Source organism: Sorex araneus, chromosome 9, assembly GCF_027595985.1.
Source record: "Sorex araneus isolate mSorAra2 chromosome 9, mSorAra2.pri, whole genome shotgun sequence".
In the NCBI taxonomy this organism is placed as follows: domain Eukaryota; kingdom Metazoa; phylum Chordata; class Mammalia; order Eulipotyphla; family Soricidae; genus Sorex; species Sorex araneus.
This window is the reverse complement of record NC_073310.1, coordinates 1,674,519-1,699,533: the sequence shown is the minus strand read 5'-3', so window position 1 is coordinate 1,699,533 and position 25,015 is coordinate 1,674,519. Positions and strand designations below refer to the sequence as shown.

At 66.8% G+C, this 25,015-nt stretch overlaps 1 protein-coding gene across 2 annotated transcripts in view; it reads left to right on the top strand.

The window, feature by feature from the left end:
- TMEM132B (transmembrane protein 132B) overlaps nt 1-25,015 on the top strand; it is a 94,192-nt gene that overhangs the window by 32,347 nt on the left and 36,830 nt on the right. For both annotated transcript variants that reach the window (XM_055147619.1, XM_055147618.1), the window contains exon 2: nt 16,195-17,068. In XM_055147619.1, coding sequence (XP_055003594.1) covers nt 16,195-17,068 — 874 coding nt within the window. The remainder of the gene's footprint in view (nt 1-16,194; nt 17,069-25,015) is intronic.

The window sequence follows — 25,015 nt, the reverse complement described above, 5'->3', positions numbered from 1 at the left end:
GTCATCTGCAGCCTGGGCCTGGAGTGCCCCTGGGTCCCAGACTGTAGACCTGGCCCGTCCTTCCTGGGGGGGAGGTGGGGGGGGACCACGGTGGCCCGGGGGAGGGGGAGGGAGCGGCTCTCTGGCTGCCTCAGTGACATTTTCCCTGGAGCTCAGAGCCGGGCCGGGGCGGCTCTTCAGGGTCTCCCCTTGGTCTGGCGGGAGGAGGAGGCCGGCGCCCAGCCCTGGCCGCTCACTGCATTCCCCGAGCTCGCGCCCGCGGCTGTGGCTGAGGGACCTGCCGGGGCCCAAGAGCAGAGGCCTCAGCACCGCCTGAAGCAGGAGAGAGACATACTCCCCCTGCTCTGAGGGTTCCTCCACACCTGGCAGTGCTCAGGGCTGGCCCCGGCTCTGTGCTCAGGGTCACCCCTGGTGGCCGCAGGGCGCGTGTGTGCGCAGGGATGGAGCCAGCCCTGGCCGCCAGCAAGGCCAGCGCCCCCCCCAGACTCTCTGGCGCCAAGATCAGGTTTTGCTTGTTTGGGGCCACACCTGGCTATGCTCGGGGGTCACTCCTGGCTCTGCACTCCGGAATCACTCCTGGGGGTGCTCGGGAACCAATGGGATGCCGGGGATCAAACCCAGGTCGGCCGCGTGCCAGGCAAACGCCCTCCCGGCTGTGCAGTTCCCCCAAGGTCGCTTTAGCGGCTGGAGAGTCGAGTCAGTGGGCCGAGTTTGCCCGCAGGAGACCCCGCCTGGGCCTGGGCCCTGCTGCGAGCAGGCCCCACAGCCCGACAGCCCGACAGCCCGGCGTGGTCCCGGCTGGCGCCCGAGCCCCAGGTCTCCTGGGAACCCGCACGCAGCCCCCGCTGACGACCCACTTCCAAGGCTCGGTCACTTCGCCCTGTGCCCACTTGCCCCGAGCAGGGTCCGAGGGCTTGTCGGACACTTGGGAGTGTCTCGGGAATGAATTCGAGGGAGCTGGGGGGGGGCATTCGGAAGGGAAACTGAGGCGGGGAGGGGAGTGTGACTGCAGGGCCACACACAGCCCTTGGGGAATGTGGGTTCCTTCCCGCAGAGGTTACCTGGGGGCGTGGGGGCCCCGGGGTGACACTTTGCCCCTGTGCGGACCCGAAGCTGCCCGGTGGCGCCTATGCAGGCCGCTGTGTTCCCGAGCGGGGCAGGTGGGGTGCGGGGCGGGCGGGACGGGGCTGGGACATGGAGCTGGCGTCCCCGGTGGCCTTGAGCCTGGCCCAGCGGTTGGAGATGGGGGCGGAGGCTGGGGGCAGAGGGGATGGACGCTGCCATTGGCACGGCTGTCCAGTGTCTCCGCTCGGGAGGTGGCCCCTCAGCAGGGCGCGGAATCAGGTTCACGGCTGCTGGGGCCCTGGTGCCCGCCCCCCTGTGGTCTGTCCTCCCAGGGCCGGAGGGCTGGCCACGTCTCGCCCAGGCCCTCGAGGCCCCCCCGGGCTGCTCGGTCGCACGAGGCCTCTTCTGCCGCCCCCCTGCCCCCCTGCAGTTCTGGCCATGCCTGTGCCCTGCACCCGAGTCTCTGCCTGACCGTGCCCAGCGTGTCCCCCTCTCCCCGCCCCCCACCCGGCCGCCAGTGTTTGCTGTGGGAGGGGCACCGCCCTCGCCCACCGCTCTGCCTGGCTGCGTCCTGTCACTCCATGGCCGTGGCCTGGGGGTGGGCAGAGTTGGCCACTCCCCCGCCCCTCCAGGCCCCCGCGAGTGGGCCGTGTGGTGGCCGCTCCCGGGCCTGCCTGGCCCTCTGCTGGGCGTGGGGGCGCGGGCCCCGCTGTGGCTTTATGGTTCCTGCTCTTGGCGCTGCAGGGCGCGCCCACACGGCCCACGGCCTTTGTGCCCGCTGCCCCCCTGTGCCAGCCCTGCCCGGCTGTGGCACCCAGGGCCTTTGTCTCTGCTCCCGCCTCGTGTTTTGTGCTTTGCCCAGGGGGGCGGCTGTGGTCTCGCCCGCCTCCCTGCGCTCGCGCCCCTCCCCGGCCCCTCCTCCTCGTGGCGAGAGGCAGCACGTCACCCGCTCCCCGAGTGCAGGGGCGCCGTGGCGAGTGTGGACGGGCACGTGGGCTGTGGGGGAATGTGCTGCCGCGCCCCCGTCTCGCCGCGCCGGCCAGCCGGCAGTTCCCGGCTGGATCCTCGAGACGGAGCTGCCGGCTCACGTGGCCGCTCTATCCTGGGGCTGGGAGCCGGCTCCTGCCCGCGGCCCGCGGGGCTGCGTCCCCTTCTCTGCAGCCGGCTGCCTCCCGGCGTGGACGGTCACTTTCCTGATGACCAGAGTCGGGCCTGCTCTGCAGAAGCGTCTGCTGAGACCCCGGGCGCGTCGGCGGGCGGGGTCGTGGCTGCTGAGTTCTCCGTAGGGCCCGGGCGCCGGCCCCTTGCCCGCCAGCAGCCTCGGCTCTGCCGTGCCGGATCTGAGTTTTGGTTCCCGTGAGTGTGGCTTTCGCCCAAACTCCCGCGCGTGGCCGCCGGCCCAGAGGGGACCCGCCCCGGAGACGGCCCCTCGCGGAGCCCAGGGCTTCACTTTCTGCTCCGCCTGCTCACGAACCTGAATGCCCCTCCCCGGGGAAACAAATCCACGCCATTTTATTTATTTTTTTTTGTTTTCAAATCCGTGGCTTTGCAAAGCTCAGCCATCCCCGAGAGTTCTTGGAAGGCTCCCTTCTCCGGCTCTGGTTTCGGTTGTGAAATTAAAAATGTGAAGAATACAGGAAAATAAAAACCATTTAGGAAAAAAATCCCTTTAAGTTACTTTCTCCCTGATTCTGCACAATGTATATCGATACATGCACATACACGCGTGCACACACGCGTGCGCGCGCGTGCGCGCGCGCACACACACACACACACACACACACACCCAGACCTCCCCACCCAGGATGACTAACTTAAATGTGAAGTCTTTCATCTTTTTTTTTAAACATGAGATTTGAGCATATTCCTATGTCCTCAGATAGTCTTCCAGATTTATTTTTAAAGGCGGCACAGTACTTTTCCCGAGGACCTATCTTTTAAAATGTAACCACCCCCTATATCTTGGAACCATTAGGTTGTTGCTGATTTATTTTTCACTGTGATGCCTTTTCTTGTATTTGTTTTCTTCTTATAAATTTTTCAGAGTATACTTCCTGGCACATATGTTTTTTAGAATATTTTTCAGTTTTCAGTCTTCATGCTGAATGAACTGTCTAGAAAGATGGTCCATTGATATCCCACCAGCAACATGTAAAATCTTTCCTTTACGGCACCTTTACGATAGTGAAAGCCACTAAGCATCTGTTTGCTTTGTTCTTGGGGCCACACCCAGTGGTGCTCGCTCGCGACTGACTTCTGGAAGTGCTCAGGGCACTCTATGGGGTGTCAGGGATTGAACCTGGGCCGGCCACATGCAAGGCCAGCGCCCCCCACTGGACTCCCTCCGGCCCCAGCCATATTGTAAGTTTTTCGGTGTCAGTTTGAGATTCTTGTTTCCTTCCAGACTTGCGGGATTTTGGGGTCAGAGCGAGAGCACAGCGGGGAGGGTGTTTGTGTCGCCTGTGGCCGACCCGGGTTTGATCCCTGACACCTAAAGGGTCCCCTGAGCACCGCCAGGAGCGATCCCTGAGCAGTCTGGAGTCAGCCCTGAGCACCGCCGGGTGTGGCCCCACACCAGACTTCTGGGGCCAGAGGGGGTCAGGCGGGAGCTCCGTGACGGGGTGGGGGGGGCAGCGTCTGGGGGTGGGCGGGGCTGGGCTCAGTAGCTCCCCCGGGTTCCAGGCTGGGAAGGTTTGAAGCAAGGGCCAGAGAGAAGTGACACCCAGGACACGGCCCGCCTGTGCCGAGCTGGGCTTGTCCAGGGGGTCCGTGCCGAGGCGTGTCCCACGTCTCGGTCACACCCCACCATGTCCAGCTGCCCCTGAGGGGTGCAGGGCAGCAGGAGGCGACCCAGGGCCCTGTGCACCTTGCTGATGCGTGTGTGCGTGTGTATATGTGTGCATGTGTGCGTCTGTGTACTTGTGTGCATGTGTGCACATGTGCCTGCGTGCGTGTGCGTGTCTGTGAGTGTGTGTTTGTGTGTGAATGTGTGTGTATGTGTGTGCGTATGTGTGAATGTGTGCGTGTGTGCATGTGCGTGTCTGTGAGTGTGCGTTTGTGTGTGAATGTGTACATATGTGTGTGCGTGTGTGAATGTGTGCGTTTGTGTGTGTGCGTGTGTGTGTGTGTGTGTGTGTGTGTGGTGTGTGAGACCCTGGAGCGTCTCTGTCACTTCAAAGGACGCCTATTGTGCCTGAAAGGCCTCTCTGTCCCTGGAGGGTCCTAGGTGGGGTCTGCAGAGGGCTAAGCCAGGGCTGCCAGGGCTCAGACAGGGGTGCTGTGTCCCGGGGGTGGGGAGTGGAGAGACCCTCGTGCCAGGTGTCCCCTGGCCAGTGGCCCATGTCGGGGGGTGGCGGGCAGAGGGGGGTGAGGGTCGCCCCGGGGCGCTAAGGGGGGAGCTGCCGGGGCGGCCTCAGGGCATGCCGGCACATTGGGTGGCCCCGTCCTGCCCGCAGTGGGACTCCGCGGCCCTGGCGCCCAGCCCCCTGCCCAGTGCCCAGCCCCCCTCCAGCGCCCGGTGCCCTGGGCTCCGGCGGCTCCCGAGGAGGAGAGTGAGCCGAGTTGGCACCGTGTCCCCGCGCATGTGGCACGGCGTGTGCAGCCGGATTATTTTTATTTATGAAAGCTGATTCACGGTCGTCTCCATGGCGATGGGGAGCCGAAGGCGGAGGGAGGCGTGGCGTCGCGTTATTAAGTGACCCCGGGAGCGGCGAGGGGCCTCCGAGCCCGCAGGGTGTCCGCATGGCCCACGTGGCCACCGTCAGCTGCCCTTGCGTCCCTTCCCGGACACGAGTCCCCGGCTCTGCGGGATTTGGGACTCCTTTTCTCTCGGCTTCGGCGCGGCCGGCGGCTGCCGTGTTCTCACTCTGCTCGAGCACTGTGGAGGAGTCCTCCAGCCGGTTTTTCATTGGCGCGTCTGTAGGCTTGAGTCCAGGACAGGAGTCTGTGGGGTCAGGCATGACGGGCTGGACGGGGCCCTGCGTGTCCCTAGCCGGCGAGCTGTGGCTGCCGTGGGGTTGGCGGGGCAGAGGCCGGGAGCCAGGTCGGGGCGGGGGGACTGTCCCGAGTCCTCCCTGGCTGTTTCCCTGTTGACACAAACACCCGATAGAGCCTGACAGGCCAATTAGTCACCGCAGGGAGCAGCGGCAGGAGCTAAGGAGGAAGCAGAACGCGTGTGACCAAGTCCTGCAACCCCGTGTCATGCAATGTCCCCCTCCCTGCCTCCTCTCCCTCCCCCCACCTCCCCCTCCCTCCCCCCCGCCCTCCCTCTCTCCCCCTCTCCCACCTGTCTTGGAGCACTTTGCACCGAGCTAATGAAAACCTCGAAAAGCAAAATCAGGGGCGAAGGGGCATTGCTCTGCCTCAGTTTCCCCAGAAAGACCCGCTCCCTCCAGCCATCTCTGGGAGGCCCCTTAATCAGTCTGGCTGGACGATAGGCTGCGTGTCTGCCCCAGCCTGCCTGCGCTCCTCAGAGCAAAGACCCCCCACATCCCAGCTCCCTGTGGGCATTCCTGACACCTGCCTCTGGGACGCCTCGTGAGCACACGCCTGTGTCTCCTGTGGGCCCCACGTGTGCTCACACAGGCCCACACTCTTACACGCTCACACACACCCACACACATACACTCACACTCACACGTGCCCACACACTCTTACACATGCTCACACACACCCACACACATACACTCACACATGCCCACACTCTTACACGCTCACACACACTCACACACATACACTCATACTTACACATGCCCACACACTCTTACATGCACTCACACACACTCACACATGCCCACACTCTTACACGCTCACACACACCCACACACATACACTCATACTTACACATGCCCACACACTCTTACACATGCTCACACACACACTCACACACATATACTCACACATGCCCACACACTCTTACATGCTCACACACTCTCACACATACACACGGTTACACACTCCCATAATGCTCACACACTCTCACACTCTCACAATGCTCTCATGCACATGCTCACATGCTCCCACATGCTCCCACTCATGCTTACATGCTCACACACTCACACTCACACACGCTCACACATACACTCTCATACATGCTCACATCTCACTCGCCCTCGCACGCCCCCGCTGTCAGCTGACCGCAATGTCCAGCGCATGTGGCCTGGTCCCGCCAGCAGGCGGAGGTGGGCTGGCCTGGTGTCCCCTGAGCGTCTGCACGGGCGGGACCCGGGTGTCCCCACAAGCCCCTGGCCACAGGGTGCCTGGGCGGCTCCTCGTAAGCTCGGCTGCAGGTTCCGATGAGGCTGTGTCCAGGGCACCGGGGAGAGGCTGAGGCGGGTGCCTCTTGCCTGCGTGGCCGAACTGAGGAGGGAGGGGCGGGGACATGCCTGCCACCCCGTGCCCTGCACGCCCCGGGGGAAGCTTCGGGAGGGGCCGGTGCCCCTGCCGGGCCGGGCGGCTCAGTGAGCAGAGCAGCCCCAGAGCGAAAGGGATTGCGGTGACGATGATTCAGGCGGACTCCAGTCTGGGCGGGGCTGGGGAGTTGGGGGTTAGTCCCTCAGGGGCCCGAGTGTCGGCTGGGGGTGGGCGGGGGCGGGCGGGCGCCTGCAGGACACTCCACGGTGGACACCCCCCCTGTGCCCTCACCTGGGCCAGCCTGTGGGACAGAGAGGGGTGAGGAGGCTGGGGGGGGCGGCTGGTGCCTCCCTGCTGGGATCCCCGGCGGGCGGGCGAGAGGGGGAGCAGCCGCTTTGAAGTCCCCCCCCGCCTGGAGCCCCCCACCCCAACCCCGTGTTTGAGCTGAGCTCCCTGAGCCCAGGTTTCAGCTGGAATTGGGGTGACAGCAAGGCAGCCCACAGCGGCCGGGGGGGTGGCTCTGAGGACCAGGCACAGACGGAGGCTGGGGAGGGACCCCCAAGAGCACTGTGCGGGGAGCAGCCATGTGAGGGGTGGGGATTGTGGTGGGAGCCCGGCCCCCTCCCTGGAAGTTCTAGAAACTCCTTCGGGAAAAGCCTCTCTCCGAATCTGGGCCTCGGACCTGCCGGCAGCCCTGGGTGAGTCCTGGACGGCAGGGCCAGGCCCCGGGCCCCCGGGCAGCCCCTCTGCCCGCCGAGGTCGTTGGACAAACCCTCCTGAGAGATGCGGCTCCCCGCGCGGTTCTGAGGCGCGAATGTCGGGTTCTCCCCGCGCCGGCCGTGTCAGCGAGAGGCCCAGAGTCGGTTCATTTTAGCCCCCGACAGCTTTCTGCTCCGGGAGAGGCGGCCAGGCCCCGAGGGTGAAGCGAGGGCCCGGGAGGCCCCAGGCTCGAGTCTGCTGGCCGCGGCCCGCCGTGTGCTGGGGCCGGGTGGGTGCCGGGCTGGGGGTCCGGGAGCCGCTGTGAGGAGGGCGGGCGGGACTGCGGCCAGGCTCGGCCTGGGAGATGCGTCAGACCGTCAGGAGGCCTTGGCGGGCCCAGATCCCGGACTCAGTTCCCCGCCAGGAGCCCAGGGCCCGCGTGGGGACGAGACACAGCCCTGCAGGGCTCACGTCAGCACGTCAGGGTCGGCAGAGACCCCCCCTCCCGGCTGCAGGCTCCATCTGCGACCCCCGACAGGGGTCCTGCACTGTGCAGCCTGCACGTCGCCCGGCTCTGTGGGATTTGGGACTCCTTTTCTCTGCTGTGTAATATTCTGCATGGCCGTGCCTGGACATAGCTGTTGCCTGCTGAGAAATGCGCCTGCTGCTGGGTAGTTTTGGTGGCGCCCAATGTCGCAGGGGGTCTGACGGGAACCCGCGTGCCCTGCACCCCGTCCAGCCGCTTTGCCGTCTCTGCCTGGCCCCTCCCTTCGGCTGCTCCGGAGGCTCGCGGCTCAGGACGCCTCTCCAGTGAGTTCTGACCAGGGGGGAGTTCCCGTTGCGTGGGCAGCTGCTCAGGGCCCTGCCCACCACGTCTCTGTCCCAGGCTGGGGGCTCGGCCGTGGTCACCGAGCGCCTCGTACCGTGGAACTGGGACCAGCGGCTGACTCGCCCTGCGCTGACCTGCTCCCGCCTGCCCGGTGCTCGCCGGGCAGTGCTCAGCAGAGTGTTGCTGGAGCTCCTCGTGCCGAGGGGCGGCCCTGGGCTGGGTGGACGTGCTGGGACAGAGCTTGTGGCCTCCCCGCCAGGCAGGGGCTCCGTCCCTCAGCCCTCGCCAGCACCTGGCAGCTTAAACCGAACGGGAGAAAGAAGCTCCCGCCTGCCTGTGGCCGGGCGGCCGGGCGGGGCCGGTGGGAGCTCGTCTGCCCGCATGCTCGTGAAGGGGGCCTGGGAGACGCTGGGGGCCCGGGGCCGGCGGCCACTCGGGAGCGAGGCGCGTCGGGCAGTGGACACAGGCCAAGGAGAATCTCCAAGCGCCGCCACCATCTGCCGACGCCCGTGGTTCCGGTGCCCGCTGTGGCCGCCGAGCGAGTCTTAATCCAGATTTATTGCCGACAGCTCAGCAGGGCCCCCTCGGCCAGGAGGGCTCCAGCGCCCGACTTCCTGCCCGAGGGCGGGGTCTCCCCCCCGCCCCGCCCCGGCCCTCGGCCATCTGTGCCCCGTCCCTGGCACAGACCCTCCCTCGCTGCCAGCTGCCGCGGGGCCCGGGGGAGCGGCCCCTCCCGGCTCGTTCTCCTTCCCGCCCCTCGCGCGCGTCCGGCCCGTGCGGGGGGCGGGAGTGGACACACGCTTCTCGCACCCGGAGCAGCACGGGAAGACGAGGGACCCGCCCGCGCCGTCAGCCCGGCCAACGCCCTGCAGGGGCCCCCGCCCCCCGTTAGCCAGATGAAGACGGATGCGAGCGTAAAGCGCAGTGACTCGGCCCCGAGAGCCCCAAAGCACAGGATGCTCTTTACCTCCGTCGTGGGAAAACCTAATCACGGACTAACTGCCCGTGACGCCACGGGCTCTACTCGGGGTTCCCTGGGTGGCAGGCGGGCGGCCCCGGGCACCGCGGTGCTGACAAGTCACAGAGACGGGACCCCTGTGACAGGCAGGGCCCCTCGGGGCTGCGAGGCGGGGAGACGGGGCGCGTCCACCCCAGGGGCCCCCCCGGGGCACGTCCAGGGCCCAGGGGTGTCCACGCTGAGCCACCCCCCCGCGGGACGGCAGCGCAGGAGGGAGCGTGTCCCGGGGGAGGGGAGCGGGTCAGGGACGCCTGGGAGAAGCGGCCGAGACGTGGGTGAGGCGGGACCACGGTCCCCAGGCCCCCGGGACAGGCGCAGAGCAGGGACGCTCCCACCAGGACCCCAGGAGGGGCCCGCCCACGGCGTGCTGTGGGGCCAGGTGTGAACTGCGTCCCTGAGTGAGGGCGCTGGACCGGGCTTCACTCCAGCCAGAGCCCGGGGTGGTCAGCGGGGTGGGGGACGGCCCCGGGCCAGACCCTGCCCCCACCCCGGGGTGCCTCGCGCCCTCACCCCGCAGCTCAGGGCCGAGTCCCGGGCGTGAGTCAGCAAGACCGTGGCCGCCGGCCGGTCACTGCAGCCAGCGTCCCCCACGACGGCAGGCGTGGGCGCGGGAAGGGCACGGGGTCGCCTCCCGCTTTCTCCTCTGGCTGGACCCGCCCGTTGGTGCCCACCTGCAGCTCTGGCGCTGGGCCGGGGCAGCGGGAGCCGGAGGGGCTGGACCGGGTCTGCCGGTCTCTGGCTGTGCAGGGGACCCCGCTGGCCCCCGGAGCGAGGCCGTCTGTGGACGGGCCAGCCCGCCCGCACAGCAGGGCCAGCCGCCCGCCGCGAGCCCCGGGACCGCGGGGAAACGCTGCTCCGAGCCTTCCGCAGACTCGGGAATCGCCGCCAAGTCCGAGCCTTTGTGTGCGCGTGTCCATGCGTGCACGTGTGTGTGGGGGTGAGGAGGGAGAGCCGTGGTTCCCCCGGGTCTGGTGCTCTCTTTCACGGGAAACACCCCATTCCAGCACCCGAGTGATCGAGTCCTTTGTTTGATTTGGGTCCATGCTTGGTGGTGCTCGGGGCTCATTCCAGCTCTGTGCTCAGGGCTGATTCCCGGCTCTGTGCTCAGGGCTGACTCCCGGCTCTGTGCTCAGGGCCGCTCCTGGCTCTGTGCTCAGGAATCACTCCTGGTGGTTCTCAAGGGACCATATGAGGTGCTGGGGGTCGAACCCGGGTTGGCTGTGTGCAAGGCAAGTGCCCTGCTCTCTGTCCCGTCTCTCCGGCCCGTGCTCACTCATGCAGCCCAGACCTACGGAGCTGCTGTGCAGTCTTGGGGGGGAGGGTGTGGTTCTGACCCCCACGGCCCCCTTCCGGGGAGATGGACACGAGGGCTGCAAACCCCGGTGCCGTCCTTGGGTGCTCCTGGCCGCAGAGCTGTGTGACGCCTCAGGCGTGTGCCGGGCGTGTGCAGGCCGCAGAAGGTCATTTTCTCGCGTGTCCCCAGGGCGGGCAGTGGGCGGGGCTGTGGCGCGGTGAGCGCCTGCGTCCCAGGAGCGTGAGGGCCTCAGTTTCCCGTTTCTGAGCCAGGAGCGCGGCCTCCCGGCCCCGGCAGTGTTGGAGCTGGCCCCTCCCGGGCGTCACCGCCTGTCTCCACGCTCTCGACCCCCCCGTGTCACTCAGCTCTTGGGTCCACCCTGTGTTGCTGGGGGACGCGCAGCTCTGGGGGTCCCGGGGCCTCGGGGCTGCTGCAGTAGAGCCGGGGCCTGTGGCAGCAGGGACAAGCCTGAGGCCCTTTGAGCCCCCTGGCCCCAGCGCCCGCTGGCCTCACCCTCCCAAGGCTGGCCCCTGGCTGGCCCCTGGCAGGAGGCTCTCGGGTGCCCCCACTTGCTCCCGGCTGGAGCCAGCGGCTCGCCTGGCGTCAGGCTGTCGTGCGGGAGCCTGGGGCCGATGTGTCCCTGGGGGCCAGGAGTACCCCACCTCTGGGACGCAGTCAGGAGGCGTTTCCTGCCTGCTGCTCTGCCCGCCCATCACCCGGCCAGAGCACCCAGCGCGGGAGCCTGTCCCAGGGCTCTGCGAGGCCCCGCTCAGCCGGGAGTCGGCTCAGCTCTGGGGCTTGTGGGTCTGGGGCTTTGGGGACAGACCAGAGGCTCGTGTGTGCATGCGTGTGTGGGCGTGTGTGCATGCGTGTGTGGGCATGTGTGCATGCGTGTGTGGGCATGTGTGCATGTGTGTGGGGAGTGTGTGCACATGCGTGTATGTGTATGCATAGTGTGTGCGTGCACATATGTGTGCGTGTGTATTTGCATTTGTGTGCACGTGTGTCTATGTGTGTGCGTGTGTGCTTGTATGTGTGTGTGCACAGACGTGGCCCTGGCCTCAGCCCTGGGCCTCCCTGTGCCGTCCGTTGTGCAGCTAGTGTTGGGGGAAGTCACCGGGCCCGGTGACGTCTGCGGCCTGTGCCGGGCAGTGCTGCCGCAGCCCCTCCGCGGGAACTGGACGTCTGGCCAGCGTGCGTCAGCCGGGGGCCCCGGGCCAGGCTCTGTCCTTTGTGCCAGAGCAGCTGCCCTGGCCGGGGCCGCGGGCCCTGTGGCACCTGGAGCTGACAGGGTGGGCAGGGCCCTCTCCCGGCGTGGAGTGGACACTCCCGCCCGGCTCGGCCATGCCGTGGACGCTGCGGCTTGGCGCTGCTGACCGTGTCCTGCTGCTCCTTCAGCGTCGGGTCAGGGCACTGCGCATTGTCGCTGCTGGGGTCAGGGGCCGGCCAGCAGCGGGGACCTGACGAGGGTGCAGAGGCCGGAGGTCGGGGGTCACCGCCTGGCGCGGGGAGCTGTGCTGGGCGTCTGTGTGGTCCGGTGCCCGGGGTCTCTGTCTGGGCGCTGGGTCCCCGTGCAGAGACCAGGCGCCTCGTGGACATGGCGGGCAGCCCAGGTGTCCGCCAGTGGCTCCCCGGGATCGGGAAGGGCCCCGGGTTCAGGGCTGTAGGGCCTGGAGGGTCGCGTGTCCACAGGCCCCAGGGTGTCCCGGCCCACCAGCTCCGAGCTCTGGTCTCGGCCCCCAGGCGGGGCCTTGGCAGGGAGCCCGGCTGTCTGGTCCCGGCAGGGAGGCCCGCCAGCCCGCCGGCCCGCCCGCCTCACCCGTAGGGACCGGGGAGGGAACGGGAGCGGAAGAATTGCGGGCATTAAATTTAGATTTCTTCTGTCGGAGCTAATTGTGATCTTTATTTGGTCCCAAGCGATTCGTTCTTATCGTTCTTATTATAGCTGAGAAAATTAATTTTTATTCTGCCATAAAGGTGGTGGTAATAATCCGGGTTCGGGCGGGGATTGCTTTAATGAGATTTGCCGGTGAGCTCTGCGGCCGGCCGTCGCTCCCCTGCCCGGGGAGAGCCGTGTGCTGGCGAGAGGCCGGGACCAGGTGTGTGCGGGGCGGGGGCGCGGGGCGGGCGCGTGCCTGAGGCCTGGCTGACTTTAGCAGAAGCCCCCGATGTGTGTCCACGGGGGAGAAGTGGCCCCAGGGCCGGGCTCAGAGCCTGTCCGGCCTCATCTCTGCGTCCCCGCGACTCTGCAGGGCTCTGGGGCTGCCCCCACCCCCCCCCGCCCCTGTGCCCAGCGCTGTCCGTGTGTCTGAGAGGGCACGGCCCGCGGGACAGGGAGGGGGACGCTGTTGGCCTGCCCCTGGCTGGCCGGGGTTCGAGCCTGGGCACCTCTTGTGCCGTGCCAGGACGGATCCCTGGGCCCAGAGCTGGGGTGCCCCTGGGGCCTGTGGAGTCCACCCGTGTCCCTGTCCCGAGGGTGGAGGCAGACGGTCAGCGGGCAGAGGGCTGTCCACGGCCCCGCCTGGCCGCCACCATGCTGGACTCCGCGGCTCCTTCCCGGCCTCCGCTGTTGTGCCCCTCGTTCTGTCCCGGCATGTCAGTGCCGGCCTGGGTGCCCACCCATGGCCAGAGTGGCCGAGTCCCCGTGGGGGGAGAGTGGACCCGACGTGGGCGGGGCCTGGCTGGGCTGGGGGACGCCATCTCTGGTCCCTTTGCCCTCCGGGGAGTCCCTCACCTCCCGGAATCTGCCGGAAGAACTCCCCTCCTCCACGACCCCGGTTCAGGTGCCACCGCTGGCATGGCAACGGGCACAGGTGAGGGCGGGGCTGCCGGGCTGGTGGACAGCCGTGGGGGCAGCCGGGGGCCACCACGGGGCCCGGGCCGGCCGTGACGATCCCGCCCCTGTGTCCTGCACCTTGGGTCTCCCAGGCTGGGCCCAGGCAGCCCAGAGGACACCGTGGGCGAGGCCGGACGACCCTGAGGTCAGCCACTGCCCCGGTGTGCTGCCCCCGCCCGCTGCTCACCTCCCCTCTGCCCCCAGGCCCCTGGCCCCTGTGCAGCGCTGCTGCCTCGCCACCAGGTGGCGGTGTTGCCGCACGGGCAGCCCCGCAGCAGGTGGGCGCTGTGGTGGGGTGGGCGCGAGGGGGGAGGGGGGCGCTGAGCTGGGGGTCCCGAGAGGGACCCAGGCGCTGGGTGGGGGCATGGTGGAGCGACTCCCGCCCTCACAGTGCTGCCCCGTGTCCCAGTGCCAGTCCCAGAGCGCTGAGTCAGCGCGGAGAGAAAAGCACTTTTGTTCCCACGGAAACCCCCATCCTGTTTTCCCTCCGGAGGTTCCCCACGCCGCGGCCGGGGGGAGGTTTCCCGGGGGCGGGGCCAGGCGTGGGCCCTGGGCTGGGATGGCGCCACATCACCGAGTCTTTGCTTTCTGGTCCATAAACCCGTCAGAGACATTGTTAAGTATCTCATAGTACTTGATGCCGATGACTTTCACAGTCAGTGGGAAGCAGCTGTTACCTCCAGTGACGCATTTGCAGGGGGACAGGACGGCACCGGCCCGGGCTCCGGATGCTGCGTCCACCCCGCCCTCCTTTAAGGGTCTCCGGGATGTCCAGTGGAGAAGGGACAAGGGTGGGGCAGGGGCGGGTGGCCTGCGGGCTCAGCTGCCGGGGCCTGTAACCCGCCTGCCAGCCCGGCCCAGCCCCGCCTAGCCGGGCCCGCCGGAGCCGGCATGGGGTCCGTGCTGAGCGCAGAGGGGAGGGGCAGGGGCGCCCAGAAGGCCGGGCAGGGGACAGTGCGAGGTCAGCAGCGGGCACTGAGAACCAATCGCCTGCCCGCGGGACGGACCCACACGGACTGATGACCCCGGGGCACCTTCCTGCCCCCGCCGACAGCCAGAGATCAGGCACGGCCCCCAGAAGAGTGGCCGCCCCGGTGTCCCTCGCGGGGCCTCAAGGATCACGCCCATGAGCACGTCCCCTCCCGTCCCCTCACCCCTGCACATCCCCTCCCGTCCCCTCTCCCCTGCACGTCCCCTCCTGTCCCTTCACCCCTGCACATCCCCTCCCATCCCCTCATCTCCTGCACGTCCCCCCTGCGCCCCTCACCCCTGCCAGCCAGGGGCAGGCCAACACCGTCCCCCTCCCTGTCCCTCGGGCCGTGCCCTCCTAAGACACACGGACAGCGCTGGGCGCGGGGGGTAGGGGGGCAGCCCCAGAGCCCTGTGGACTCTGGTGTGGGGAGCGGTGGGGCGGACTCTCAGCTCAGTGCTCGGATGGGCCCCTCTGCTCCTGGGCTTGTTTGCTGCCCCCAGTGGATGGGCCTGTCTCCAACATGGAAAAGTTTTGGGACCTTTGGGGTCTCTTGTCCCATCCAAGAGAAATCCTCGGTGAGAAACACACATGTACATACACATACGTGCAGACACGCATGCACACATCTGCAACGATGTCCACACGCATGCATACCAACACATGTGCACTCACAGGTGAGGAGCTGGTCTGTCTGACGCGAAGTGAGTCTGTCAGGACAGCGTGGAGGGGCCGGGGACGGCGTGCTTCTCCGGCTCCCGAGACACACGGCATGTGCTCTGACGGACACGCGTGGGGCCCCAGGGCGGCTGGGGACAGCCCGTCTGTGTGCTTGCGCCCTCCGTGGGCCGGGCTCACAGAGCGTCGTGCTGACGGCGGGAGTGAGCACTGTGGGCTGGGGAGACGTCAGGAGGCGAGACGCTCACCTTGTGCGGGCTGGCCTGGGCCCGTCTCCTAAGCGGTCCCCGAGCACAGAGTCCTGAGTACCCGGATGTGGCCCAGAGACTAACCCAAGCCCAAACCCCGGAGATGGAGCCGGCACGCCCTCAGCGCTTTGTCTTTATTGGCTTATTTTTGAGGCCCTGGGGGTCAGACCCAGGGCCCCGCACACGCGGGCCCAGCGCTCGGCCCCTGGGCTGCGCCCCCACCCCCGTCTCCACAGTCTCCGGTGCCTCGGTCCTCACAGCAGCCAATGAAGAGGAAGTTTCTTCCTCTTTTCCTCGGAGACATTTTATTAGAAGGGAGAAAAAGCAACGCACTTGGCAGAGGCGGGAGGGAGAGTCGGCGCGGGGGGGGGGGGGGCGGAGCCATGGCGGTCCCAGAGGGCCTGTGCGCGTGTCCACTCCGGTTGGACTTCGATGAGGACAGTTGGGGGCCAGAGAGCTTCTGCCGCTGGCTCAGAGTTGCCCACGGGGGAGGCCGGGCCTGGCCGCAGCCTCTGCCGCTCGCGTGTCTCCTGTGGGGTTGGGGTGACGACCACGTCCCTGCGTCCTTGGGGGTGTTAGGGAAGGACGTGGGCACCCCCCAGTGAGCGGGCATTCGAGGGTCCAGGGAGACTCGACAGCCACGGGCAAGGGGTGTGTGTGTGCGCGTATGCGTGTGCGCGTGTGTGTGTGCATGCGTCTGTGTGTGAGTGCATGTGTGTGTGCGTATGTGTGTGTGCGTGTGTGCATGTGTGTGTGCGTGCATGTGTGTGCGTATGCGTGTGTGTGCGTATGTGTGTGCACATGTGCGTGCGTATGCGTGTGTGCGTGCATGTGTGCGTGCGTATGCATGTGTGCGTGCGTCTGCATGTGCGTGCATGTGTGTGCGTATGCGTGTGTGCATGTGTGCATGCATCTCTGTGTGCGTGCGTGTATGTGTGCGTGCATGCGTGTGTGTGGGGGGGTGGGGCCTGGTCCTGCTGGCCGTGGTCTCGGGGGCGATGCCCAGCTGGCAGGGGCTCACGGGGGGTTCAAGGCTTTGGGTGAGGGGGGCGGGTGCTCCCCTCGGTGGGGCTGGTCTCAGCAGGGGTGCTGGCAGACGGGGCCCTGCCTGAGGTGGTCATGGGCCCGGGGCCCCTGCGGGGTCAGGGCCGAGGGGCGTGGCTGCTGCCCGGGACCCGCCTCACTGTGGCTTGCTCTCTCCCCAGCGGCCGAGGAGAGCCCCCCGCGCCCCCCCCTGCCCGCCTTCCTGCCCAGCAGCCTGCGCGTGCTGGACGCCGAGGAGGCCTTCTTCCTGCGAGAGCCCCCGCAGGGCCCGACGCGCAACGCCAGCCTGCAGGCCCGCGCCCAGCCCTTCTTCGTGCACCGCGCCCGCGTCCCGCCCACGGTCAACGCCAGCTACGGCCCCTTCTCGGCCGAGGCGCCGGTGCCGCCCGAGTTCCTGGTGCCGTCCACGCCCTTCGGGGCGGCGCGGAAGCTGCCCTTCAACTGGCAGCTGAAGGCCCACATCCTGGACAGCGCCATCTACTCCAACCGGCCCAAGGTGCAGACGCTGTTCTACGTGGCCGGCATGGACTGGGCGGACGCCGCGCCCGAGCAGGACCTGCCCTGCGTGCGCATGTCGGCCTTCCCCGAGGCGCGGGAGGTGGCGGCCAGCTGCCGGCTGCAGGGCACGCCCGGGCTGTGCGTGGCCGAGCTGGAGCTGCTGCCCGAGTGGTTCAGCTCGGGGCTGGACCTGGAGCCGGCCGAGGAGATCCCCCCCGTGCTGGGCGGCTCGGCCATGGAGCTGTTCTTTGCCATCCACCCCGCGGGCCCGGCTGGCGAGTGCCCGCTGCAGGAGGGCGCCCGGTGGGAGAACAACATCCACGCCGACCCCGAGGCGCCCCCGCCCGCCGCGCCCGCCCGCCAGCGCATCGGCAGCGTGGTGGTCTACCCCACCCAGGACGACCTGCGCTGGTCGCTGCTGCACCTGGACCGCAACCTGGCCCTCTCTGTGCCGCTCAACCTGGTCCGGGAGGGGGACACGGCCACCTTCCTGGTGTCGCTAACTGGCAGCTCCAGGGCCGACCACTTCACGCTTAGGTAAGGGTGCCGGGGGGGGGGGCGGGGTGGGGGTCCAGGGCAGCCCGGCCAGGGGAGTCTCCCTCAGAGACCCGTGTCCCCAGGTGGGGCCTGTGTCCCCAGGGGGGGTGGCCGTCACACTGCCCAGTGAGACTCGGGGACAGGCAGGACAGCTCAGGGGCGCAGGCGCCTGGCTCTGTCCCTTGCTGTGTCCAGGCTGAGCCCACTGGGCTGCGTCTGTCCACATGTGGGAGCCCAGGGCGGGCCCGGGGCGGCTCTGCGGGCACCTGTCCCCGAGGGGGCCTTTCCCTTTGCCGCTTCGTGCTCATGGACAGAGGCGGGGACGCGCCTCGCCACGACAGATGGACTCAGCACTCGCTTCACGGGGACCCGGACACCGTGGCTTGGCGAGAGGAGGTGGGCATGGGGGGGACGGTGCAGCCGCCCCTCTCCTGGGGGTCCTGACCCAGTGGTCACAGGCACGTGCTTGAGGCCACACTGGGTAGCATCGGACACACGGGGGCGTCCAGCTCCCCGCCCCCTGACTCCAGCTTCCTGTCTCCGGCAGTGCCAGAACCTTGCCGTCTCCGGACTCCAGATGGGACACGCACGAGCCCTGGGGCTCTGGCCACGCGCTCAGGGTCCCGAGACCCCCAGCTTCCTCCACCCCACTTGGCGCACCCGCCCGTCTCGTGCCAACCCCTCCAACTCCGTTTTTTTTCTTTTTGGCTTTTTGAATCACACCCGGCAGTGCTCAGGGCTTGCTCCTGGCTCTGCACTCAGGAATTACTCCTGGCGGTGCTCGGGGACCATATGGGATTCGGGGATTGGACCCAGGTCAGCCTCGTGCCAGGCGAACAGCCCTCCCCGCTGCGCTATCACTCCGGCCCCCTCCCACCTGCATTTCTAATGTTAATCTTGGTGTTTGGTCTCATGTAAAAAAATAAGATAGCAAACTGTTTGCTGGTGGCCAGGTGGCCCCGAAACCCGGCTTTCTTACCCCCCTGAAGAAAGCCCGGATTGCCCCGAGGCGGCCGCAGGCACTGCCAGATCCCGCCGAGAGCCACGGTTTCTGCTGGGGCTTAGCGCTGAGCCGGCGATTATCTCTGGAAGTGCGTGCCCCGTTGCCGGCTCCAAACGTCACCCCTGCGTTTGGCCCAGCGGGCGCGTTCCCACCCGTTGTTCTGCGGCTTCCCTGGCACGGGGGTCTGAGAACAGGCGCCTGTGGGCAGGAGCGTGCCGGGTTCCAGCCACGGGCATCTGGGCCTGTGTGGACAGTCAGCGAGGCCAGGTCCCGGGGGAGTACAGCGGGAGGGGCGGGAGGCGGGTGGGCACTCCCAGGCCCTCCCCCGAACCCGGCTCGCCCTGCCCTGCTCTCTGCAGGCGCAGCCCCTCCGAGACATGGTGGCCGGAGCGTGACCTTCCCGTGCATGCCCTGGGCATTCCACGGGAGCGCCCCCGTCCCTCTCGGGTGTGTCGCAGCTGACCTGCGATGCAGGCATGCGTGGGTGCCTGGGCAGGCCATCCGTGTCCCGGGGCACGCACACACATAGGTGCATGTGCGTGTATGTTCGTAGGTGAGTGCATGCGTGTCGGTCGTGGGGCTTGGTTCGGCCCACGGCTGGCGTTAGCGGGCATCAGACGACGCAGAGAGGGGGGACGGGCCCCTAACGTCCTGCTGGACGGGCCCAGTGGCTCCCCTCCCTGGTGGGCGCGTCCCTCCCGGGCGAGTCCAGCTGCAGCTGGTCCCAGTGGTGACGTTTGTCGCTTCTCTGGTCTCTGGTTCCGGGGCTCTGGCCTGCACATCCTCAGGACCCGCCCGTGTCCAGGGTCTATCTTGGAGTTACTGAAAACTAGACCCTTGGCCTTGGCTCAGGAGAGTGGGAGCGGCTAGTGGGGAGAAGGGCCAGGCGGCGAGAGGGGCCGTCTGCAGGCCTGGGTGCAGTGACCGGGGACACACCCACGTGCGGTTCCCCAAGCTACAGCGATGACCATGATCGAAGCAGCAAGGCGGAGGGAAAGGGAACAGGATCAGCAAATCTCCACACAAGGAGTCACAGAATTCAAGTTGAAAAGCCAGTTTCGGGGGAGTCAGGCGCTGACCTGGGCCAGCGGAGTCTCGCTGTGCTTTGCCCGTCCCCTCTGCCCTGCCCTCCCTCTGTGAGTGTCCCTCTTGGGGGAGACGCGCCTGGGCTCCGGGGCCTTCCTGCCTCGGAGTGGGGCCCTGGGCAGCGCTGGGCACAGTCAGAACCTGGGGTACGGGTGTGCCAGAGTGGGTGCGGGGGGCAGTGTCCTGGGCCCTCTGTGTCCCCCAGTGTCCAGTGTGCTGCCCCTCACCCTTCTCAACCTGTCCTTCCCGTGGCCTGCAGCTTTGTCAGCGGGGGAAACTGAGGCTCAGGTCCCGACTCCCTGGGATGCTGGGATGCTGTGGGTTGGACCGGGGTTTCTGTTCCCCGAGTTTGAGCCCCTCGCCTGTCTGCTAGGCCGGGGGGAGGGGGGTGGGGCTGCGTTTTTATCCTGGGGAATAAACACCTTCACGTCACACCGCTTGGAACAGTCACCAACATCTGTGACACATGGCGGGGACAAAGCCAAGGCCAGCTTGGCCCCGCAGCAGAAAATGGCCCGGCTGGAACTGAGTGTGGTGACCGGGCGTGGTGACCGGGCACCGAGAGTGGGGACCGCCTTTGTGGTCAGTCCGTGGACGTCGCCGTCCCCGTGCCGTTCAGCGCCGGGCTGTGGGAGGCCCGCGGGGGGGGGGGGCGGGGTCCATCTGCTCGCTTTATCACCCTCCTTCCTCCTTCAGATGCTGCAAATATTTTACACTTCCGTTCACCCCGATATTTCATTCTGGAACACTTGCCGACAGCTGGTAAAGTCGAAAGAAATTCGCAGTGAGAATCTGGCCCCCGGCCCTCCTGCCCGTCCGTCAATCTCTCGTGTTTTCTGATGCATTTGGAAGTCAAGTGCAGACATGCCCCTAAATAGCTCAGGATGCGAGCATGCGTGGGGCCTCACGCGCAGGTGGCTTCTCGGTGAGCACTGCCCGTGGAGCTTCCTTGAGGGAGCGGCTCCCGCCCCCCCCCCCCGCCCCGGGTCCGGTCTCTCCACGCGCATGCCGGAGGTGTCTGCTAACGTTTCTTCAGAAACCAACATGGGGGTTCTCAGGACACGGGTCTTTTTTTGGTGGCTCTGGGGCCCATATGGGCTGCTGGGAATTGAACCCGGTCGGCCCCGTGCCAGGCCAACGCCCCACCCACCCGCCGCGCCAGTGCTCCAGCCCCGGGGCCCGGGATCTTAAGTGTCTTCTTTGACGTCCGTACCCTGGAGGCCGGTGTGGGGGACGGAGGCCTCAGCCTTCCTCAGGGGCCTTATACTGCGGTGCGTACGCGTCTCCGACTCCTGTGACAGGTGGGGCCCGCCCTGCCGCGCGCTCAGTCTGAGCACTGAGGCGCGTGTCTGGGCCGCCGCCCGGGCGGGGGCGTCACTTCTGGCCTTCTCTGTCCCACACTGACGAGCACGCACAGCCCGGGGGCCACCGGGCCGCCTAGACTGCTCGTCGGGTCACACCCGGCGATGCTCAGGGGTTCTCCTGAGCTCTGCACTCAGCACTCACTCCTCACGGTGCTCGGGGGACCCTGTGGGAGGCCGGGGATTGAACCCAGGTCGGCTGCTGCAAGGCAAACGCCCTCCCGCTGTGCTCTCGCTCCGGCCCCGCGGCCAGCACTTCCTTCCCACCTGCCCGTCGGCGCCTCTCCTCTGCCCTGGCCCTGGGGGGGGGATCGTCTGGACAGTCCAGAGTTCTCGCTGCTCCCCCGGCCGCTGTCTGCCTCGCCAGTGTCCGCTCCCCACTCCCGGCTCTGCCCGGCCAGGGTGCCGCCACGGTCTCTGGCTGCGTTTGTCCGGCGAACGTCCCTCGCTCTGGCCTCCAGCCGCCCTCCGTGCCCGAAGGACGGGAGAGGAAGCCCAGGGCCCGTGCCGCCCCGCGTCCGGGCACTTCGTTCCTGCCGCCCGCCTTCTCCGCGGCCCCAGCCCTCCCTCAGGGCCCCTTCTCCCCGGCGCCGGGCACAGCTGCCTTCGTCGGGACGGCCCGCGTGAATGCCCCCACTGTCTCCCTCTGGAGGCGTCCCCTGCTCGCTCGCATGTGCGGTGGCCGTGCCGGGCCCCTCAGGGCGGCACTTGGGCTCCAGCGGGCCGAGCTCGGCCTCGCCCCTGCGTCTCTGCTGCTGCAGCTCGTCGTCTGCTCCAGTGTGCAGTCGCGCTTCTTCCCATGGGGGAACGTTCCCCCCCACCCCCCAGCCTCACATTCCCAACTGCGTGTCCTTGCAGGCAGCGCCCAGACCCTCGGCAGGCAGCAGCCTGCGCGTCCCGTCCCCGCGTGCAGGAGCCTCCGCGCGTCCCGTCCCCGCGTGCAGGAGTCTCTGCGCGCCCCGTCCCCGCACACAGCAGTCCCCACACGTCCCGCCCGGCTGCTTCCTTCCAGCTCTCCCGCGCTGGGCGACGCTGATGGCTCCGTCCTCAGGTTCCCGACTCCCCTTGGCTCTGCCTGGCTCCGCCGTGGGTCTCTCGGCACTGCGGGGCTCCCGGTGCTGCCCCGTGACCTGCTGGGTTCGTGGCGGGTGGGTTTCCTGGGCGCCACACGGTCACGTGGCGCCTCTTCCCCGCTTCTTCCTGCTCATCCCGTCACCTTGGCGGGGGTCTCAGTGACCCTCTTTCACTCTCAAACGTTTACGCTTTTTTTCTTTTTTTAAATCTTCACATTTTGGGTTGTATTTGGACACTTTGCTGTGTTGGCGGGGAGGGGTTTGGGCCTCACCCAGTGGTGCTCCAGGCTGACTCCTGGCCCTGCACTCGGGGGCCCCACCTGGCTGGGGGAGTGACGGGGTCCCAGGAGTGAACTTGACGTGGTCAAGTGCAAGGCCAGTGTCCCGCCGGTCCTGTTGCCCTGGCCTAATGTTTTTATTATTATTATTATTATTATTATTATTATTATTTTCCTGATGCAAATTCCAAGTCCTGTGGCCGTGGGGGCCTGAGGTCCCTCCTGAGAGGACTCGGCCCCTTGTCTCTGTGCTGGGACTGGGCAGGCGTCTTGCCGCCCATCCCCCGAGCGCAGGGCTACTGAGGAGAGAAACAAGACATCCTGTGCTCAGCAGCCCTGCTCTTCGCCGACGCGGTGCGCGTTCAATTTCCTCTTTCAGCACTTCGTGGTTGCCTGCCAACGACTCGGCCAGCGAATGGCTTCAGAGAAAGGGCGTTGCTCATCAGACTCAGCTGAGCCTTGGCACTTTCTCTCCTGGATTTGGCAGTGCCAGTTTCACCAGATCCCAAAGCGAAGTGGAGTCTGCTCTGCACAGCTCTCCCGGTGCCACTGAAAGTAAAAACGTCGGCTCGCCTGCCCTCGTGCTGGAAGGGGTTTCTCCCTGCCGGGCCGAGCCCCGGGAGGGGCTGGGCTGTGTCAGGGTGTCGCCCCCTGACTGGGCTCTAGGGTCAGATGTGAATGGACAGTATCGCGCCCTCTCGGGGTGGACTGGGCCCACGGCCTCCCGAGAAACACCGCACACTCCCCACTCTGCCCGCTGAGCCCCAGCCACCTCCCGGAGGTGGGTTTAGCTTAGCGTCTGTGCCAGGCTCTTGCCCGAGCTCCCGCAGCCCGGGCGGGCGGGCGGCCAGAGTCTGTGTCGCCGTGGCTGACAGCCGGCTCCAGCTCATGGGGTGTTCCTGGCGCTGAGTGACACTTGGATCCAGAGTAAGGAAACGCGCCGCGTCCCTCCAGAGGCCCAGGGCCTGCTGTCCCCGCGGCCGGATGCAGTCACACCTGCTCCGGAACGAAGCCACCGGGCGCCCCCTCTCGGCCCGGGCCTTCCTGCCAGCCCCTGGCCTTGGTGTGGGGCTGTGAGTGTCGTCACCTCCCGCCTGCGCCTCCTCCCCTCGGGGCGGCTGAGCAGCTTCTCTCACGAGGCCTCCTGGGACAGTGCTCCCCTCGGCGCTGACGAGCTCGCTGCAGTGACGCGTCCGTAAGAACCGAGGGGCGTGAAGAGGCGGTGGCGAGTGTGGGAATGAAGACGCACCCGTGCTCCCCACTCGTGCAGCAGGACTGGACCTCCACGTGTGTGAGCGACTGGACCTCCACGCGTGTGAGTGACAGGATCCCCACGCGTGCAGGGCGACCCGCTTTCCAGGCAGAGAGTCCACCGACTTCTTGGTGACCTATTTGGCCAGTGAAATATCATTGGAACGGACATAATGAACATATTAAGTGCCATAAAAAAAAAAACAACAAACCCAAACCCACCCCCCGCCAGGATGAGGCGGTGACCCATGACTGAAAAACCCAATCACGGTCCGCTTCATAAGGGTCTAGCTCACAGGGATTCAATAATCAAATCTTAGAGAAAATCACATCATACAGCAAAAGAGAGTAATCCTGGCACACTAAACTTACTCAGCACTGAGAGTATTTACAAAGAATATAAATTAAAATACTTAGACAAGGTCGGGGAAGAAGCTAAAGAGAAAACGTAGGCCAATTCCTTTTATACCATAATAAAACTGATAATATCTGAAATTGATCACCTGTATCACCTGTCGTCCTGTTCACCATTGATTTGCTCGAGTGGGCGCCAGTAAAGTCTCCATTCGTCCCTGTCGCATACTTTAATCAGTTTCCCCTTATTCATCCTTCCCAACGCTGCCGTAGTGGGGGCTCTTTCAGGGCCAGGGGAATGAGGCCCATTTTTGTTACTGTTTTTGGCATATCCAATACACCACGGGGAGCTTGCCAGGCTCTGCCGTGTGGGCGGGATACCCTCCGTAGCTTGCCGGGCTCCCGAGAGGGACGGAGGCTTTTGGGGTGGCCCCTAATCGCCTTACAGGTGCTCCCAGTCTACCGAACGCAAGCTTTTGGGCGACTGGCATGTTGGAACGATCTGCATGCTGGCAAACACGCACCCGCCTGCGTCTCTGGGCAGCACCTGTTGGTTCACTCTTCGCCAGTGGGCACGTTGCCACCCCCGCTAGGACGAGGCGGTGACCCATCGAGGGGGCTGATATTGATAAATATCGAAAATCCCCAGTGGTGTGTGCGTGACCCGACACTGCTGTCGGTATGTCTGGCTTCCCTCCTTCCGGCCTGGCAGCAACATTGTTGCGGCATGTGACCTATTTGGCCAGTGAAGTATCACTGGAATGGACATAGTGAACATATTAAGCGCCATGGAAAAAAAACAAACAAACCCAAACCCCGCTCGGTGCCGTTTGAGAGCAGCTCCGTCTCCGCCGGCAGTCGAGCCGTCACCGGTTCCCAGGCAGGTGTGGCCGGGGACGGAGCCGCCACCGCCCTGCCGTGGGCGCGTGGGCCTGGCTGCTGCGGAGAGGGTCAGGCGTCGGGCTGCGGGTCGGGGGGCCCCGCTCGGGGGGCTGCGGCTCGGGGGGCCCTGGCTCAGGGGGCTGCGGCTCGGGGGGCTGCGACTCGGGGGGCCCCGGCTCGGGGGACTGTGGCTGGGGGGGGGCTGCGGCTCGGGGGACTGTGGCTGGGGGGGGCTGCAGCTCGGGGGGCCCTGGCTCGGGGGGCTGCGGCTTGGGGGGCCTGGCTCGGGGGGCCCCGGCTCGGGGGGCCGTGCGACAGCTGGACGCCACCGCTGTGCCGGGAGCGGGGGCAGGTGCCCGCACTGCTGTCCCGGGAGAGTGGCCGCGTGTCGGGGTTCGCGCCCTGACGCTTCTGGTCCTGAGTCGCGGTCGGCGGGAGCTGGACAGCGAGGTGGGAGTCGGGGCCGGGGTCAGCGCTGCGGCCTCGGCCGGCCGGACCCAGCGGCTCACACAGGGGCGGGCCCTCTGGTGGCGCGAGAGGGAGGCGGGCTCCTCCTCCAATCCCGGGCCGCTTGGCCGTGTGCGGGCCAGTCAGCAGTGGCTCACAGGAGGTGGGATATTCTGATTGGTTTGGGCGGGTCACATGGCTCTCCCTCGGCC